Here is a 19,445-nt window from a genome sequence, read left to right on the forward strand (position 1 = left end):
AGCAGTTTCCCGAGCCTCAACAAGAGGCCAGTAAATGACCGTGGAATACGGTGATACCTACTGTGTAATTTTCCGCGTCTCCACCGAATCGCATGAAAATTTGGATTTAGGTTCTACTTACCATCTACTTCAAAGTTGAACTTGCGCCCAGGGTTGCTTTTTATTTTTTAGTGGAAAAAACTACCCCTATTAGAAAAAAATCGTATAATTGTAAATTTAAGCGGGTAATTGATTCAAATCATCCTTTAAATCAGTGAATAAACATCAATTAACATTAAACAACATAACTTATTATTATTATTTTGAAAAAAAAGGCAATTTTTCAAAATTTCAAAATTTTTTTACTTCAACACTACATTTTTTCAAAAATAAGCACTTTGCACCGGTCACACTTACAGATCATATAAACAAGACATAAATAAAGTAAACTGTAAAGCGGTAGCGCTTAATTACAATTGGGGTGCTAATTAGGGGGTGATTTCATCGATTTTTTTTACCAAAAAAAAAGGACCAACTTTATTTTGAGCGTAACTCACCTTTTTGATGCTAGGAACTTTTCTTAAAAACAAAAAGAAAGGTGTTTCAAACACTTTAAAAAAGTATTCATAAGTTTTCCCCGAAAAGTGCTTCATTTTTTGGTTATTTCACGTTGAAGTACTCGATTTGGAATTTGACGAATGAGAACCTACTTTTCATGAGCTACAACTTTGCTTCTACTGGGTCTACAGACTTCATATATAGACCATTTTGTTTTTTTTACAATCTATATTTTTGCTAAGAATACTTTTTTCGATACAATACTTATTTAGTTATTTGCGAAATACCGTCTGAAAACGTGTTTTTTTTTGTTGAAAATGAGCATTTTCACTCGCAAATAACTCGAATACTATTGACTTAGTGAAAAAACTCTACAGAACAAAAGTTGCTTAGAATTACGCAATTTATCAATTTACGGACTTATTTTAAACGTAACTCCCCCCCCCCTCCGAGAAGGGGGGGCATTCACCCCCCAAGTCAAAGCAATCCTGGACTCAAGTTCACCTTTGAAGTAGAGGGTAAGAGGAACCTAAATCCAAATTTTCAAGCAAATCCGTCGAGGCGCGAAAAATTACACGCCAAAACGGTCATTTACTGGCCTACAAACCAAAGTGAAAGATAAGGCGCTGATGTCAGGAAGGCAAAACTAGGTCAAACTGCCCCCTACCACATCTAGTGGCGGTATCACCATCCAGAGAGAGGTTCACAAGACCAACTCCAGGTCGTCCAACTTCACAAAAGGAAAGGGCGATGACACCCGCAAACATAATAGCTATAAGGAGACAGACAACTAAAAATATGTATTGTTAAAAATATGATAACGGTGGAGAGGTGGCATTTGTCCACCTTAATAAAGAGGCAGCCGAGGTACATTACCGCTGCGTTTCTCATTACCTCAGGTGGAGTATAAGGTAGGTTAATTTTAGAACGTTCAATTACGCTGTCAATGTTAAAAGTGGTACCTCGATATTGCTAACGACTTTATAATATCATCTATTTAATAAATGGATCGGTCGCTTACAAAAATATGCACCGCTAAAATAAACAATTGCGCGAAATTAACACAGCCAACGTTGGCGCGCAGACGACTGCCTATTCCCGCACTTCTACGGTCGGCCGGCCGCACGACTTATCTCACATTCCATGATAAAAATAACTTTGCTAAGGGTATAATACTTATGAATTCTTATAATATACAATTCTCTTTCGAATTAGCAATAAAAAGAAATTACTTTAAATTGAAAAAACCTTAGCCGTTACAGTTTTGTAGGTTCAGAAGATTTAATAGATCCTCATGAGCCACGCCGTCTTGTCGGTAATACTACAGAGCTAGGACAATACATTCAGATTTTGTTTACAATGAAAGTTTACCCATCTTTACCCGCATTGGATTAGAAAAGACCAATTTTTGGTAGGCCATGATCCAGCGTGATATCATGAAACTGCTATTCAAAATCAAAGGAAAATGGATCTGGCACAAACTCAGGTATATGTCAAATACTCGAGCTTTTAGGGTCTGTTTTTTGAACTCACATCTTTTTCATCAACTAGCATCTGTTGACAAGGAAAGAACACGTGGCGATAGGAAGGGCACCTTGTCTACGGCAACGCGAGCTGCAGTTGAAGGGTTAAAAAATCCTTATCGTCAACCATTGCAGAACCAATTAGTATTTTGGATAATACATTAGGTGGGAGATAGGCGAATTCTATGTAAGAATATAATGAATCTTAATAACAGACTCAATTTGGAACGGTGCTATGTAAAGTAACATTTTAAAAGAAGTGTATTTGGACTACAGAGCTGTTGGTGGAAAATTGATGTAGAAACTGTTATAAAAGTGAACTTCCTACTAAAAAGTTTATCGTTCAATACAGTAGAGAGGTGTTCTCAGTAACAACGTGGAAACTTGCAAATCGAATAACTAAATTCGGTTTTGGATGAGAATGCGCGTTTGTCGGATAAGGTTTACTAAATGTAGACGTTATCGGATTATAACTACGTAGATTGACAATATTCCACCACATAAGAAGTCTATATTCAGCTGTCAAGTATCCTAAGCATTATACGAAAAGGGTCGCTAATCCTTCATTAATTTAATTTCGCTGATTTTCACCTACAGTATGGAAAAGATGTGTTTCGTGCCTTCAAAGTTTTCGCAAATTGCTGATATTTCAAAATGTCAAAGGTACGAGATCAGAGGAAGGCGAATGAATACTTTGCAGATAAAAGAGTTTTCATAAAATTATAGAAAAAAAGACGCCACAATGCATTTCTTTCCTTTTCATCTTTTAAATCAAAGTAAGGTGCCATCCTTATTTGAAGTTGCGTGTTTTTAGAATTCATAATTTAATCTCGCACATCCGAGCTTCTGGCGTGCTTCGTAAAGTTGGGATTTTTAAATATTTATCGAAATATTAAAGCGTGGAGTAGCAATTCAGTTTTTGTCATCCTTCGCCCCTTCTGAAAGCATAGCGTTATCTTCTATTTTGTTAAGCCTATAAGACTTTTAATTAAAAATTGCGAAAAGTAATTTGAATTTCCTTATCCATAAAATTTTAATTGATTATACCCTTCTCAAGAAAAAGCGCTATAAAAAAGGATATAAAATTACAAGATTATAATTTGGACGTAAGTAGGTACTAAGTTTCGATTAGTACAAGGGAGAATATTTTGGTGGTCTACCCCAAATGTTTTTCAAGTTCCGGACTGGGTTAAATTCGGATAGATGTTCGCCATTAACTCTATAACCTAATGAGACTGGAACCTCGCATTATAAGGATTGGCGAAGGATAATCTCGCACAACAAAGGAAGCTGCGACATAACAAATATACATGTAGGAGATACAGAAGGCCGACATAATAATGAATTTGTTGGCACGGTCCGGACCGCATAGGGTGGGTCGATAAGTTCACCCCGCTTTGCGCGCACTGCGCTCTGGTTCTCGCACTTCTGCAGAAAACGGCGCGATAAACACACGAACGCAAGCCAGGAATATGGCAACAAATCTAACGACGGCGTGCGATTTTTATGTTCTTGTGTGGTGAGTGAGAAGTGTTCCGATATTGTCACTATGTAACGATCCAAAGGGGATGACCCGCGAATTTTATACCTATACTGTAACGTATCCTTTAGATGAATTCTAACAGTTCTTAAGTGTTGCGATTTTAGGTGCCAGGACCAGGAGGACGTATACTAATCACGGGGCAAACGGAATACATGGGGCAAGTACTGGCTGCTCTGGCCGTCTCTTTGGGACCCTTCGCCGCGGGACTCGGCAAGGGATACAGTTCACCAGCGATCGCCTCATTGCAACAACGTGACAATGATGCGTTTCCAGTTAATGGTCAGCAAGCTTCATGGTTAGCCAGTTTGTCTTTACTCGGTGCGTTATTTGGTGCACCTTTGGGGGGCGCGGCTGTACGATGGGGTAGGCGCCGTACTTTAGTGTTGGCGGGTATACCTCTTTCGGCATGTTGGGTGTTGGTAGCTTTAGCGACTAGAGTCGAGGTAATGGCATTCGCGGCTTTCGTTAGCGGTTTTTTAGTAGCAATTGTACAACTTGCAGCTCAAGTATACGTAAGTGAAATTTCGGCACCGACGGTACGCGGAGGTTTAAGTGCCCTTTTAAAAATTGCAGGTCATGTCGGGGTCCTTGTAGCTTTTGCTGCGGGCGCAATTTTAGATTGGAGGCAACTCGCTGGTTTAATGGCGGTTGCACCTGGTGCCATGTGTATAGCCGTATGGCGATTGCCCGAAAGTCCTGGCTGGCTCGTATTACGCGGTTGTGATCAGGAAGCCGAACAGGCCTTGCAATGGCTTAGGGGAAGAACTGTAGATTTACACTTAGAACTCGGGATACTAAAAGCTCACGTACTTTCCCGTGCCGTTCCTTCCAATCCGATGTTATTGTTAAGAACACTTCGTGGACCCGCTTTGATCGCGTGCGGGCTAATGTTCTTTCAGCGGTTTTCCGGTGCAAACGCCTTCAACTTTTACGTAGTAAGCGTCTTTAGGCAAACCTTTGACGGAACAAATCCACATAGCGCCGCTATAGCGGTGGCCATCGTCCAGCTGTTATCGGCTCTCTTGTCTGGCCTTCTGGTGGACCGCGTCGGTAGGCTTCCATTACTAGTGGGGTCCAGCGTTTTAATGTCGCTAGCGTTAGCGTCTTTTGGATCATTTGCCTATTACCAAAGCTCACACAGCGTAGCCATACCGCAACTGGATTGGATACCACTTTTGTGCGTTCTTGTGTTTACGGTCGCTTTCTCGTTAGGAATTAGTCCGATATCGCTACTGTTGGTAAGCGAATTGTTTCCACTAGAGCACCGTGGACTTGGTACCGCTCTGGCGACGGCCTTCAGCTATTTATGCGCTTTCATCGGTGTGAAAACTTTCGTCGATTTTCAGGTGTTACTCGGTTTACACGGTGCTTTTTGGTTGTACGCTGCCATATCCGTATGCGGTTTATGTTTTGTTGTCTGTTGTGTACCGGAAACAATGGGTAGAGATCTCAATGACATGGATACAGATAGGTGACTTCAAGCAAATGACATCAGAAGTCACGCGCACAAATTTAACGTAATCGTACCAACCAAAATGCCTGAATGCCCTAAAGAAAAATTCGTAAGGATTTTAGAAGTTTAAGATAGAGAAGAAAAGCTTTAATTTTGTGCTTCACTATTACTTTAGGGTACGCATTGAATATAGAAACTCGCATTACACCATAGAAATTTATAACTAAATCGAACGTAACCGTGTGTTCAAACTTCTAACCGAAGAATCTCCACGAACGCTGTATATAAGCAAACAAACAAATTTACATTAAAGCATTGTCAACAATGCTTCTTCCAAAATATATTTTCCAAATTCTCCTACAGTGGCATTTTTCTATTCAGGTTCGGCGATATTGATTAACCTCCTTTAAGTGAACGTTCACTTTGACATTTCACTTTTCGTAATACATTGGAAAGGAAAGCATATACCCTGAAAACATACATCTGCATGTTTGCTTCCATTATGTACGCAATCAATTGTACTTAATGAATGTTGGTTTAAAAGCAGCAATTTCCGATGATGAATATTATTGCGGTTATGAATTCCACCCTTAATTATACATCATAATTAGTTATTACCCCCTAGGCTGTTTTGATATAAAAAGCTTTATTAATGTGTTAACCCGATGGAAAATAATCGTGCGCGATCCAATTTAAAATATTCCCTGAATATGATCTTATTAACTCAAAAAACTCAACAGCGACGCATTTAAAATCAATACTACTTCAAACTTTAAAAGAAATGTTTGCTTGGAAACCTTTGAGTTATCGAATTCAATAAAGGTGCCGTTTTTAGATAGTAACTGTTACCTGGCTTGCATTTAAGGCTCTTTGGCATTGACAGATATACAATTTTTCGAAATACTTCGCATAGCAGAGCGTGGTAGATGAAAAATACGAGCGCGATTTAAGAGTGTTATCCATTCTCCACTGATTCGCTGGCGTTTTCCTCTACTCGGATATATTCTATTGTATTATGTCGTTGATTGATAACATTTTCCAATCAGAATGGAACCTACAGTGATGTTCAAGGTATTCAGAAGTTCAAAGACACAATTTGGATAATATCAGATGATGCGATGTCTATACGGTAAAAAATAGCGGAAAACTAATCATTCAAATAAATAACCTCAACCTACAAACGGCGGGGCACCCTTTTTTTAGAAGGGAAATTTGTGCCATAAAGGGCGAGTCTGCTGGACCCTAAACGATTTCAAACCTTAATTTCTGGAAAAATATGAACAGATTGAGGCACCAAATCCCTTACCAAAAACGGACAGTACTAAGGTTGTGGTGGACCGAAGAGGTATACCTGTACAGGTAACTAGCCACTTCAGGCAAACCTGCACAGGTCAATCTACCTGCGCAGGCGACCGAAATTCAATTCTTTTTACCTGCACAGTTGTGCTCACCTGAGCGTCTGTGTGGGCCGTCCGGTATACCTGCACAAGTTTGAAAGTCAGTTGTGGCGAGTACTCAGACAAGCACTAGAGAGCTTCGTGTTGCTGTGTTCGTGTTGTACCTACTCCATTGTCTTTTCTCTGCACCCACCAAACCAATCATGTCATCTTGTTGGCTCGCCAGTTCTCGGCTGTAGAGAACCTTAGCGTGTGTGAACTCCCGCCTGTACAGGTATAATGGAGAGGTAAACCTGCACAGGTATACCTCTCCGGTCCACCGCAACGTGGAGCGCCGACCTAAGAAGGTTAAAGTTGGGCCCAATGTTCATTTCGAAGTTTCACATGTTAAAAATAATTTACTCGGTGTTTGTAAGTACTGCTTTTTACCAGAACAATTCCCGTTTTTTGGAAATGTGAATAAAACTATGCGTGCTTCAGATTGAAATAACATGCTCGGTTTTTCTAACCTTGTAAAAACGTAAAATTTCCACTTTTCCATATTCATATCACAGTTCGTTCAATTTTACTTTATACAAATTTACCTTCAAGCATATAATAAATACTTTCCCTTACAATTGAAATACGATAGCGTTTTTTAATCTTGAAAATAATTTATTTCTCTACTGACTACAATCTAGTTCAGCAATTCTCTAGGTGATTCACTCCATAAAAAAATCACTGGTTTGCTCTTCAAAAAACAAGGCAAATTTCCAACACCGGAGGTAATTTCCAAATTTTTGAACAAAAGAATGTCTTGGGCTCTAGGGTGGATGCGACGATAATTCTATGACCCACAGTTTGCGATAATTGCTTAAACATGGGGAGCTTTGCAGACCATGCAATTGTATAAAATAGCGGTCGTTTTGCTTTGAGGCAAGCTCACCATTAATCGTGGTCACTTTTGCCATATATGCAATAAAAAAAACCTACTCCCAGTCCCAAAAAATGACCACCATCAATTTTCCACGCAAAGACTAGGCTTTTTGCATTTTTTGGAGGTGGAGAACCCCTATGGATCCATTACATTGATTTGATTATGTGATGAGTGTCTTGTGGGAGGGTCACAGTGGAACCCTCCACGTCGCGTCGCCTGTCACAACCCGCAAAATAACTGTCATAATTCAACAAACCGAACAAATGCTCCTGACAAATTTTTCTCCTCTCCAGTTTCTACCGTGCCTCTGGCTTTGAGCACACTTTCCAAACTGCACAAAAAATTTGTCCTCCAAGATCGCTTTGTTCTATAAGAATAATGCAGTCGCGATTATTCCTAAGAGAAACTGTACAGAACTCTTGTGCAAATAAAGCGCATTTTTTTAAACCAAAATTGCTAGAGAAATTATTGGATTATTATGGTAGTAGCATGAGGTTTACCTTCTTGCTAGATGATTAATGGAGAGGGGGATCTTTACACATTTAAAGGCCAAGACATTCAAAATCCACGATATATAATGCAAGAAGAATCAAGCCGACACTCCAACAGTTCACTTTCGAGATATTCACATTCAAGTTTTTACATCGGTAACACCGACCTTTGGAGAGTACCTTCCTCCGATACACCGTTCTGCAAATATTTGCACTGAAGACGTTCTACTTACCCTCTACGACTTCTTCCGACACTTCGTTTTCAGGATATTCGCTTCGACTTCACCAATAGATATATCTGGTCTAGGCGATTCATTTTGCCTTTGAGAGTACTCCGGAAAACCGTTTTCGAGATATTGGCCCATATGAACAAAAGGAAGCAAATGCTTATACTTGCAAAATTCAAAGTAAATACTCGTAAGTACTCCTTCTCACTGGGTGACTTAGCAGCACTGCTGAGCAGCAGGACAGGACGCAGTGCAGCGCTGCTAAACCATGCTAAACAGACCAGTATGAAGGGGCAGTTACGAGTATTTACTTTGAATTTTGCTAAGTATAAGCATTTGCTTACTTTTATTCATACGGGCCAATCACTCGTTTTAACATCACGAATGGATATATTTCTACCAGACGTTCCAATCGCTCTTGGTGAGTTCTCTCCGACAATCTGTTCTTGAGATATAAGGAATTATATCCGATCACAATAAGGGTTCGAAAAGGAGCACTATGGTTGGCAGAAATTCATTCCTTTCGTTAAGACCTTTTATTAGAGTAGCATGAAAGATAAAACCAGTCCCCCAAACTCCCCTTTTTGATAAGGGGTCAGAAAGGGCAGGGTGTAGGGTAGAAAATTCTTTGTTTTGTTGAGACCTTTGATTAGAATACCATGAAGGATAAAACGTGCCTTCCCCCCTTTTCAAAAGATTTACTTAGCACCACTAATTCATGCGGATGCAAAGTCTGAAACAAATTGATTGGCGCATGTAAAAGTGTACGTTTTACTTTCAAAAAAGCAGATCAGGAAATAATTCATGCCCCCCCCCCCCCCCCCCCAGACAGAGAAATTTTATGACATTCCATGTTAGTACTTTAATTTTCATTCGAAAATATAATTCAAACAACACTTTAAGTTCAAGAATTAATCTCTTTCTTAGCATTTGCTCTTCAGAAAAGTAACAAATCTTTATTAAGCTTAATTAATTAATTAATTTATTAAGCGGCAGAGCAAAGCGATGCAAGGTTTATAGGGGAGTCGATGGTGTCCGTCCGTGAACACGATAACTGTCAAACGCTTGGACCGATTTGGTTCAAACTTTGCACAGTTGACCTATATTCCACATGTAATAAGACTATTGAAAATTGGGTCAAATCCAATGACTCCGTGGGGTCACACTGAGGTGCTCTGCCGCTTTTTTAAACGGTCTTTATGGGTTTATTTGTTTGCCCATAACCTGCGTTTTCTGGTATTGTGGATTATCTATGTGCGATAGATATAGAATATGCTACAGGGTGTCCCACATAATGTCTTATACCTAAAATTTAGCAATTTTGACATACTTCAAGGGTGCCAAATCTGAACTATAGGTTGGATAATTGATCTATCGAACCGCATTTTTGCAAAATTGGCTTAATTTTGGCAGCCTTATGCACAGTTCTATTGTCGTGCATTAGAAACATTATCCGATTGGCCTGAGGGAGCTGTTTATCGTCAATGGTTTTGCGAAGATTTTGTAAAGTGTTGCGATAGCCCCTGCAATTATAGTAGCCCCTTTTTTCATGTATTCCATTAGGAGAACACCTTTCATATCCCAAAAAACTGTGGCCATCAGTTCTATACCAAAAAGTGAGCATCGTTTCCCAAAGCTGCCAGATAGCAACGCGAAGTTTGCATTCTGCATAACTTTTGTTCAGGCGTCAACAGTCAAGGAATCCACGGGGCTGACACTGCTCATGTTGAAAAGGAGATGTCTTTTCTAGTATCCCTCGTATAATCGGAAGTGCCACTAAATTTAAAATATTTTAGATGAATTCGTCTTATTAACATTAATATACAGTCAAATTTTAAAAGATCGTTGTTTCGAGACGACGCTTTCGTCGTGGGACACCCTGTACATAAGCTGATGCAGGAAAGGCGAAACAATCAATAATTCGAGATTGCAATTTCCTCTTTACTGATGGTGCCTATTTGGTGATGGTTTTTTTCTATTAAGTACTTTTAATGTAAGTTGCAATATTAACCCACAAAATCTGCTGCTTTTTTGTAGCACGGAGTTACTAAACAGTCTTCATTGATTAAAAACTATCTGCAGCGAATAGCAACAAACGTCGTTTTCCACAATCGACTGCCAATTGGTGTCACTAGCTAGTTATACCAGCGCTACGCGTACAAATTGGATCACGAATTTCTGATGATCTATCGCTATATTGCGATGGAAAGTTTCCAAACCCTATTATAGACCCTTTCGTTTTTTCGTCGAAAGAAAGCAATTTTAATACGAAATGGAGGAATGCCAAGTTCTGTCATAGTATTCCATTTACACAGAACTGAAGGACAGACACTCTCGTATTTATAAATTCGACCGATCCCAACGAAATTTCTCTTCTCCACCGTTCTCTATGTCTTTTGCAGTTCATCTGAATCAAGTTTCGTATATACGTGCCCTTTTTAAGGAATATAGAATTTATCTAACTAAACTTGTGCCCTTTCGTGCACATTTTAGCAACAAATGGGAGACTTACAGCCATGAATACAATGCCATTCAAGAAAATTTCCTAAAGCTTTCAGGTCGCAGTCAGTTTGTCTACTGGAGTAAATTTTATTATGAGTTTTCTGTCGAGTCTCGACCATTATAAGCCGGAAAGAGGCTATTAATGTCAACTACTTTCATCTCATCTCTTGCACTCATTATGAATGGGGAGAGAAATGGCTGCATAAAAGCTTGTTACTACCGGTAAAAATATACTTAGTACAGATTCTCTTCTAATTACGGTCATTTGTTAGGCAAGTGCATTTTATCAATGGCTAATTTGAGTGACATTTGCCTCCCAGTACAATTTTATACAGATTATCGATTTATCGTATGCTGACAGATGCTTTTTTTATAGCTCATAAAATATTTACATACCTACTTTTTACGGTTCAGTCCAGAAAAGGGCTTCAAAGGCGATCAAAACAGCCCAATCGGTTGTAAATGCTGTATAAACATATTTTTTTGTTTCGCTGCACACTTTTAACCTCGATCATAGAATTAGCAAAATAATGGAGCATACAGTCTTCCAATGTAAATATATATTTTGTACAATATTTTCATATAAATAATTAAAGTTTCACCAACAAATAATTTTGCGTAAAAGGCTTTTGTGGAATTGCCTTGAACCGTGCACATTTTCTGTTTAATTCAAGAACTTACACTACAATAAGTATCTTTCTCATTAATTATAGGAGGGAGAATAAATGATCAAAAACCCTCCTGTCAACAAAATCAAAACATTAATTGAAAATGTGATTAATGAAAGGATTGTCTGCAGCAGAGGGCCCTGAAGCTGCACTGTAATTAAATTCCGGATAAAGTTCATCTTTGTGTACCTGACAATCTTAGATATCTATTTATATATTGCAAACTTTAATAAATATCAAGCCAATCTGCAGAATTTGTAATTAAGTGAGATGTCCACCAGGGGAATGGTTGCCATAGGTGAACACATACTGTGTCAATAAAGCATGTCTGATTATTTCTGTTCCAATTCTACACATAAATGTGTCCCCCAAGGCAAAATTATTTGTGAATTCATTACATCCTCATTTTACTAATGCTTTTACGTACTGGCACAGACAACATGTTGTCTGTGGTACTGGTCACACAAAGTGTTGCAAAGTGCTTGGAGACACAAATCCCCAGGATGTGGTAAAATTTACCTTTATCTACAAGATGTTATTTTACTTTTAACTGAAACTTATATACTATACAGAAATAATATACAGGGTGGCCATTTGAAAACGTAACAGAGCCTATTTTGGGGACCTCAAAACATTTACGAAAAAATCCTTGGACCCGTCAATTTTTGATTCAAGGGGGAACCATTTTTTGCTAGCTCCGCCCCCCCTGATGGCAAAGCCATAGGGGGGGGGGGCAAGCGCCCCCAAAATTTTAAATCGAATGGGGGGTCGAGTAATACCTTATTTGGAAGGTATTTTTATGTGGATTATAACTTTTAGTTTTAAATCAAGTAAATGTTGAAAATGTTGGCCTTCGACTTCCATAGAATAATACAGGTTTTGTTCAAACATTTCCCGTACATTTTGAAAAACTTCTGGGGTGATTTGACGACATTCGTCAATTATTTTTTCTCGCAAGTTGTCTAACGATGTTGGCTGACTAGCATAAATTTTAGTTTTTAAATGGCCCCATAAGAAAAATCTAATGCACTTAAGTCCGGGGAACGAGGAGGCCATTCAATAGCACCTTTCTTTCCAATCCATTGTCCTGGAAACGTTTAGTCCAAATATTGACGAATCCTTGCAGCATAGTGGGGTGGCGCACCATCTTGCTGAAATACTAGACTATATCCAAGTACTCATTGTTATTTTCTAGTATCTCCACTAACGCTGGGCGAATCGTCTTCTCCAGGTACATCTCTCCTGTTAAAGTTCCAGGTAAAAAGAAGGGGCCTACGATATGGTTACCAAAAATGGCAGCCCAAACATACGATGAACCTGTCGATTCTGGTGTTGTCGATTAAAGAGCTGGGCAGTTCTATTAGCATTTTCATTGTTTGCAAAAATGAGAAATTATTTCAGCAAGTGAATATAAACCACTATCACTGTTCAATGTACCGATTTTGCAACTAAGGACTATTTGTCACTACTATGATCTGACAACAGTAATTGACAATCACTATTAAACTTCAAAATGCTACTATAGTAATGCCAAAGAGTAATAATGCTTACGAGTATTAAAAAAAAAACAACAACAAAAAGTACGGTTCAGAATGTAGGAGAACAACATTTTTTGTATTTACTGTTGTTTTTATTTTTGTTATTTAACTAATTCATTTACAAGAATTTTTTCATAAGAAAATGTTGACATAGTTTTGTAACTTCTATTAGCCCCTGTATCGGCTAGGCAAATTAGTAGCGATAATCCACATAAAAATACCTTCAAAATCAGGTATCACTCGACCACCCATTCGAATTTAAATTTTGGGGGCGCTTGGCACCCCTGCTAGGGCTTTGGACTCAGGGGGGCGAAACTAGCGAAAAAATGGTTCCCCCTTGAATAAAAAATTGACTGGTCCGAGTATTTTTTCGTAGATGTTTTGAGGTCCCCAAAATAGGCTCTGTTTCGGTGTCAAATGGCCACTCTGTTCGTAAAAATATGCCTAGCGCTATCTAAGTCTTAATTACGCACTTAGAATTGCAGTAATGTAAATCCATTGAATTCATTACCTTATTAAAAGTGTACGTACTTAGAATTCTGGATATTTAAAATACAATTAGGTACCTGTTCTCCATTTAAGATAATTGCATTCAATTAGTTACCTATATATCATTTTAATATAACCAGACCTTTCAGAATTAGTCATGTACTCAGTCATAAAATGCATTAATGCCTTTATATTCAGTCAGGTGTAGTGTAGTCCCTTTTTAATCTGACAACCGGTAAGATATTCTACTAGGAAATTCAGTTTTCGATGGTTTTCGGTAAAAGACATTTCATAGGTAGGTTGTGATTCAAATTCGTAAAAAAACACTTTTTTAAAATTGTGCTAAATCCTTAAGTTTTAGAGATAAATGTTATATAGCAAAAAAGTTTCCTCGTCACAAAAGCTTTCAATGAAAAAAAAAGAAAATTAAAATCGGACTATTAGGAGCAGAGATACAAAAAAATATATTGCGGCTAATGGCGCCATTTTAACGGCCACCATTTTGGTTTCCTGCACGGATTTTCGAGTGGCTCCCTATCTCAAAAGTTGCTTTTTGGTATTAACTATTACCACAGAAAATGGCATATTCCAATACGTGCAGTATTTTCCCCATTTAATCCATGTGCCCGACGTACTATAATAGGGTCGAACTTTCTAAACGTGAACTTTCTTTGGAACGAATTTTTGGCAGCAATCCTGTTCACCACGGATTTGGCTCATCGGAGACCAATTCGCCAGTTTCCTGTAGAAATGGTATTTCGTGGACCTCTTAGTCGATGGTGTGGTGAGCTCAGACAAAGCTAATTTGACATCACGTGGTGTTTTTTATTGATTGGTAATTCCTGTGTAACCTTGGCCTTTTTGACGCCCAGGTTTAACGAGGGATTTTAAAAGGGTTGTCGTCCACATCTTTCCCTAGTATAATTATACAATTGCAGTGGGTGATTTTTATTCACACACGCCTGCTTAGCGAAACAAACAAGAATTAAGGATATTAGGAGAGTCACTAAAAGATCAAAGGGTAGATTGATTACTCCACGTGAAACAATTGACTTTGCAATTTCGAAGTTACTGCAATTTCTCTAAAAACATGGCACGCATTTTCATGATCTAAATTTGTACCAAACACCAGATATATTAAATCATTTTGCATCGGAATCCCAATGTTCTACTCTCCTATACTTACTTATCTTTAATTCCTTTCACGCTATACCCACCTATTAAAATTTGCAAACTTGAAATTTGACACGAATTAATAATGGAATGGAGTTCCTCAAATTTTGCCAGCCACTTTTATTCTATTATCTTATTAAAAATGACCAAATTATCTACGAGTATTAACGTAATACGCGACAATCATACCTAATGTTAGGCACTATAATAACGAATGGAACTAATTCCAATGATTGCCATACAGTTACGCACAGTGGAGATTCTTGTTTGATGGAGTTCGTGAACACACTAACGGCAAAGACACGAAAAAGTACGTATCAATAGTTAGACTCGCATTTTAACAATTAGACGTAAACATATACGTAGCATTTGAGTAGACAATAATATGATTAATCGTTGCAATTTAGTTTTGAGGAAATATTTGTAACTGAATGAACACCAGTGAATTCTTGTAATTGCAACGAATATCAGTATTTCCATATCAAGAGACTATGAATATCATATAGGTAATTAAAATAGATCTGGAAGGTTTTTATTTATACATTATACACTTTTGATGTTGACAATAATACGACAATACTATGTATAATAATTTTAAAGTAGGATAAATGTTATCCCATTTTTATTTCCCAATGGGAAAACATTTATAACGTTTAGGTGCTACTTAGGAAGCTTTAGCAAAGATAATCATATCATATCTTTAAATATTTGACAAAAGACAACGCCATTGTTGGTCCTAATTATGAGCTCAAGAACCAGTAGTGACTTTATGACAATACTTTCTAGATTTAAGGAGCAATGTTATTTTCCAGACGATGTGCACTCGTTTTTGGCTTTGTAACAAGTCAACGATCGTTTTGTAAGTCAGGCTTTACCTCTACCGCATAGCAGGTCTATGGTACTAATTTGTGATATTTTTTATAACTATTATTTATACTAGCTATTATCAAAATTTAGAATTTATACTTGTACCTACTTTATCGATTTGCTTTGACAATAATTTACGATATAATATCCCTTTTATAATAGAGTACTTTATAAAAAGAGAGAGAAAAATTTATTAAGAAACAATAAAATTTAAATTTATACAAAACTTTTGTTTTCTCCCCAGATTTTCGCGAAACCATTCTTTGTTTCTCACCTCGGGAAGTATCTTCAAATTAAGGGCATTTATTAATGGAAGCACCAATAAAGCGCCGCTATTGATTTCATTCAAGTTTCTTAATTAAAGTTTACAACTCGCCTAAAAGGGATGGTGTTACGTAATTATATACATTCTAAATAAATACAAGGAACAATCCATCGATTTTCGGATGTTACGTAAGTACGACACACTTGTGTCTTCATCGTCCTTGTGATGCCATTTATGCACACAACTGAAAGATTTGCTGAGGAACCCCCCGTCAAAGTAAGTAACGGACAGGGCCGTAGCCAGAGGTACGCCAGGGCAGGCTGAGCCTCCCCTGAAAAATTTTAAGCCTGCCCTAGCCAGATTTCCGAATTTCCTATTGTAATTTACTAGTGTGCTAAAATATATAATTATTACTATTGACGATGTTGCGGTTATCAATTAAACGAACATATCTATGTATAACATGTTTTTTAAAACCCGCAACGCTGCACTGTCTATCGGTATAGAATTACGATATATCAACATCTCAAATGGCCGAGGGCGTCTCGTGAAGTCGGTGGTTTATAAATATTTGGTGAAGCTTTGATCTCTTAGCGCATTTTTCAACGAAGGCAAACATATCTCATATTGTAAACATTAGATTCTGCACAGTCCCAACTTCATTATTTATGACAATATTTCTTCGAATTTGTAACCATAGATGCTTCTAGTAAAGAAAAACATATCACATTTAGTAAAAATCGAAAACTAGAAATGTAATTCGCAAAGGGAAACACGTAGTAAAAAATCAAATGTGCGCATGCGCAAACTGCAAAATGACATCTTTTTTACTTACGAAAATCTCTGAAAAATTTTAACCATATACGCTTCTATTACGAGGACGATTGAGAAAATTTAATCTGGTTAAGAATCGGTGATTAAAAACTTTTAAATTTAAAAAATGCGAAGTACTACTTTATTTTGATGTATTTTTCTCGAGCATGTTATTAAATATAAATATAAAAGGTAGAGGATTGCGATTGCTTACCGTGAAAAAACAAGTGTGTAAAAGTAAGTGACATTTGATATCTGCTATCGTCTGTGCTGTTTGATGAGCATTAAATTCGTTCCAGGGTACATTTAATGTAGTAATAGGTCACTCTGAGAAATTCAGGGTTTCATTTTAGGTTATTATTCATTATTTAAAAAAAATTCCACGTGTGTTCACAAACCTAGTAAATTTTGAATTTTTTGTTAATTTAGGCCAGCCGAGTGGTTATTTGCAAAATAAAATAAGTGCTTATGAAAATAAAGCCAGTAGTGTTTTTTTGAAAACTAGAAATGCCATTACCTACATTTCAGATTTCAGTCTGGAGGCATATTCTCGATATCATTGGAACAAGTTTGTATACGTTTCTAACGCCATTTTGACGTAATCTTGAACCAGTGGCATAGCAAACACACGTTTATGTATGCTTGCTTCATTTGTCATAGTTCAGGAATAGGCCGCCTGTCCTGAATGTTTGTGAGCCAGTCCTGATTATACAGTCGGGCTACGGCCCTGGTAACGGATTTACTACTATACCTTTGAATATTCAAAGACTATACTAAGAGAGTGAGCATTGGGGTAACGTATACGTTATTTCCACAACTGCGAACGAACACCAGAGAATTTTGTCCTTCGTTTGCTGTTACCATCTTGCCTCAGTAACACTTGCTGTTTCGAATGTGTTGCTAGTCATTCAATCGCTGAGCATTACACATATAAAGCAGGATGATGTGCATAGGATCACAAAGAGGATACGGTACATTTTTTATTTTTATTTTTATTTTATTTTATTATCCCTCTCTTGTTTTGGGCCCTCAACAGGCATACGCCCAATTACAGAGTGACCCGCATAATGCTATTTAGAGGTGCCTCTGCAGAAGGTCTTAAGATGGTCTATACTACTCCGGTATTTACCTTACGAATTAGGAAAACTGCAGGAAAACCTAATTCGGAGTAGCCGGTAGAATGCTCGGAACTGGCCTAAGGTAATTTCCATCTCATGCGGAAACAAAATTTCAAATATTCTCTGGAAGTGATGGTGCTGTTGAGTTAACATTATAAATTTTTACCTTTTGGGAAACTATTTATTACACTCTGGTTAAGTTGACCAATTTGTTAATTGCAAATTATAAAAAAAAAAAACGAATTTTATCTTCTAATTGTTTGTCGAGAAGTATAGACGGACTGGCATTAATTTTAATTAGGTACTTCTTTTTATGGGAATGAATGTACAAATTTCTCGTTTAAATCTTTTTAATGGAGCTGAAATCCAACTGAACGTGATTTTCAATAAATACCGAGATAACAAACGCCGTCTCCCTTGCATACAGCACAGCAGTCCCGTTCAAATAAAAAGCTGGATGGGAAAAACAGGCAGATCGATATTTTTTACTTTGCTTAAATTCTGTTTTTAAACATGAAATCCGTATGATATGTAGAATTTTTAGACGTGGAGGTTTTTATTACAAATGTTCTACGGAAATCCCTAAATAACTAGGGATTATTTACTTAATTATTCAAAAATACTTTTTTATATAGCATACAATCATACCTACTCCTGTTTTAACGAGTGCTATTTAAATTCATATAATTATGATATTACAAGATGCATTCTCCCGAAAGGGGTGGTAGCTCACCCAACAACAATTACTATCGACGTCCTTACTAGCAAGATAGGAATGTAAAGATGTAATTGTCTTGCGCCACGAACCATTTCGTGAAACGTACACGAAGAAGTAAAATCCGCCAAAAGCACAAACAACGCTCTAGTCACACAAAGTTTGTGCTGAAAAATCCAATTCATTGTTTATGGTCAGCATAACACCTCACATGACGCTCTTCGGATGTTGAGAGATTCCAAACATTTCTGAGAGCTGAAAACCACGCGACTTTCTAGAAGAAGTGGACAGCTGTCTGCGCCGCCTCAAGAGCACGGACGCTTCACAGCCATGGTCTTGGCTCGAAGCTCATTTGGCCATCCGTTTAAGTTTATGGAAATTATGGAATTCCTTGATGTTTATGTAGACTGTAGGTAAACTAACACTTTTCACCGTGAAGAGACAATTACAGTAACTAAAATAGATATTACGTGTAGTAGGTACCTAATACAGTTCGATTTTTTTTTGCTGTATCTGTACTGTAGCCTGCTCGTCTCGTGCTATGGGCATTCTGACACGTATTTTCTTGTTAAATTAATTTATGTTAACGGAGGCTGGAGTAGAGCCACACCATTTTGATGTTTCATATATACATGCAATTTATCATTTTACGAGTTGTTTTATCTCAATTGTTTATACAGGTATTTAATGTGTTTTTGTACTAAATTGATTTATCATGTTTTCCACTGCATTTATGATGTCTGTGTTTTTTTGTTTTTATGAATTTGTTTAATTGCATTTAATTCAATTATCTGATTTTTATGGTATAATTTGAAATGAATTTTCTCTTGCATTTTGTTGCTGTAGTTGATTTATTTCACGTATTTGTGTGTGTTATGCTAGGTTTTGTCCCGTTTTAGAATTCCCTGGTATAGCCTTGTTGTGTGCGTATTTATTTGTTCTTGTCATTTCTTACGCACAAAAATTCTGTCTTTTATTTAATTCCTTTCCCGATTATGTCTCACGTCCCAACACGTACAAGAACCAGGTACACAACGTAGGAGTTCATTCATACCATCTATATCGGGCCGACCGCTACAGAGTTTCAAAAGTACAGCGAAACGTCCGTTGCCAACGGTAAGTATAGGGTAAGTCAACATTTTCAATGTCGGCTTGAGAGACCCCTAGGATCATTACAAAGTGACTGATCAAAATGCGAAGACTTATTCAA

At 37.5% G+C, this 19,445-nt stretch overlaps 1 protein-coding gene across 1 annotated transcript; it reads left to right on the plus strand.

Annotated features, from left to right (window-relative positions):
* Positions 1-3,557: 3,557 nt before the first annotated feature.
* Positions 3,558-5,593, plus strand: LOC116159382 (facilitated trehalose transporter Tret1-like). Its single transcript, XM_031472351.1, has 2 exons — positions 3,558-3,655; positions 3,708-5,593. Exons 1-2 carry the CDS (start codon positions 3,629-3,631, stop codon positions 5,076-5,078), a joined length of 1,398 nt encoding a protein of 465 aa, XP_031328211.1. The 5' UTR covers positions 3,558-3,628; the 3' UTR covers positions 5,079-5,593.
* The last annotated feature ends 13,852 nt before the right edge of the window (positions 5,594-19,445 follow it).

Source organism: Photinus pyralis, unplaced genomic scaffold (genome assembly GCF_008802855.1).
Source record: "Photinus pyralis isolate 1611_PpyrPB1 unplaced genomic scaffold, Ppyr1.3 Ppyr1.4_LG1, whole genome shotgun sequence".
Lineage (NCBI taxonomy): Eukaryota > Metazoa > Arthropoda > Insecta > Coleoptera > Lampyridae > Photinus > Photinus pyralis.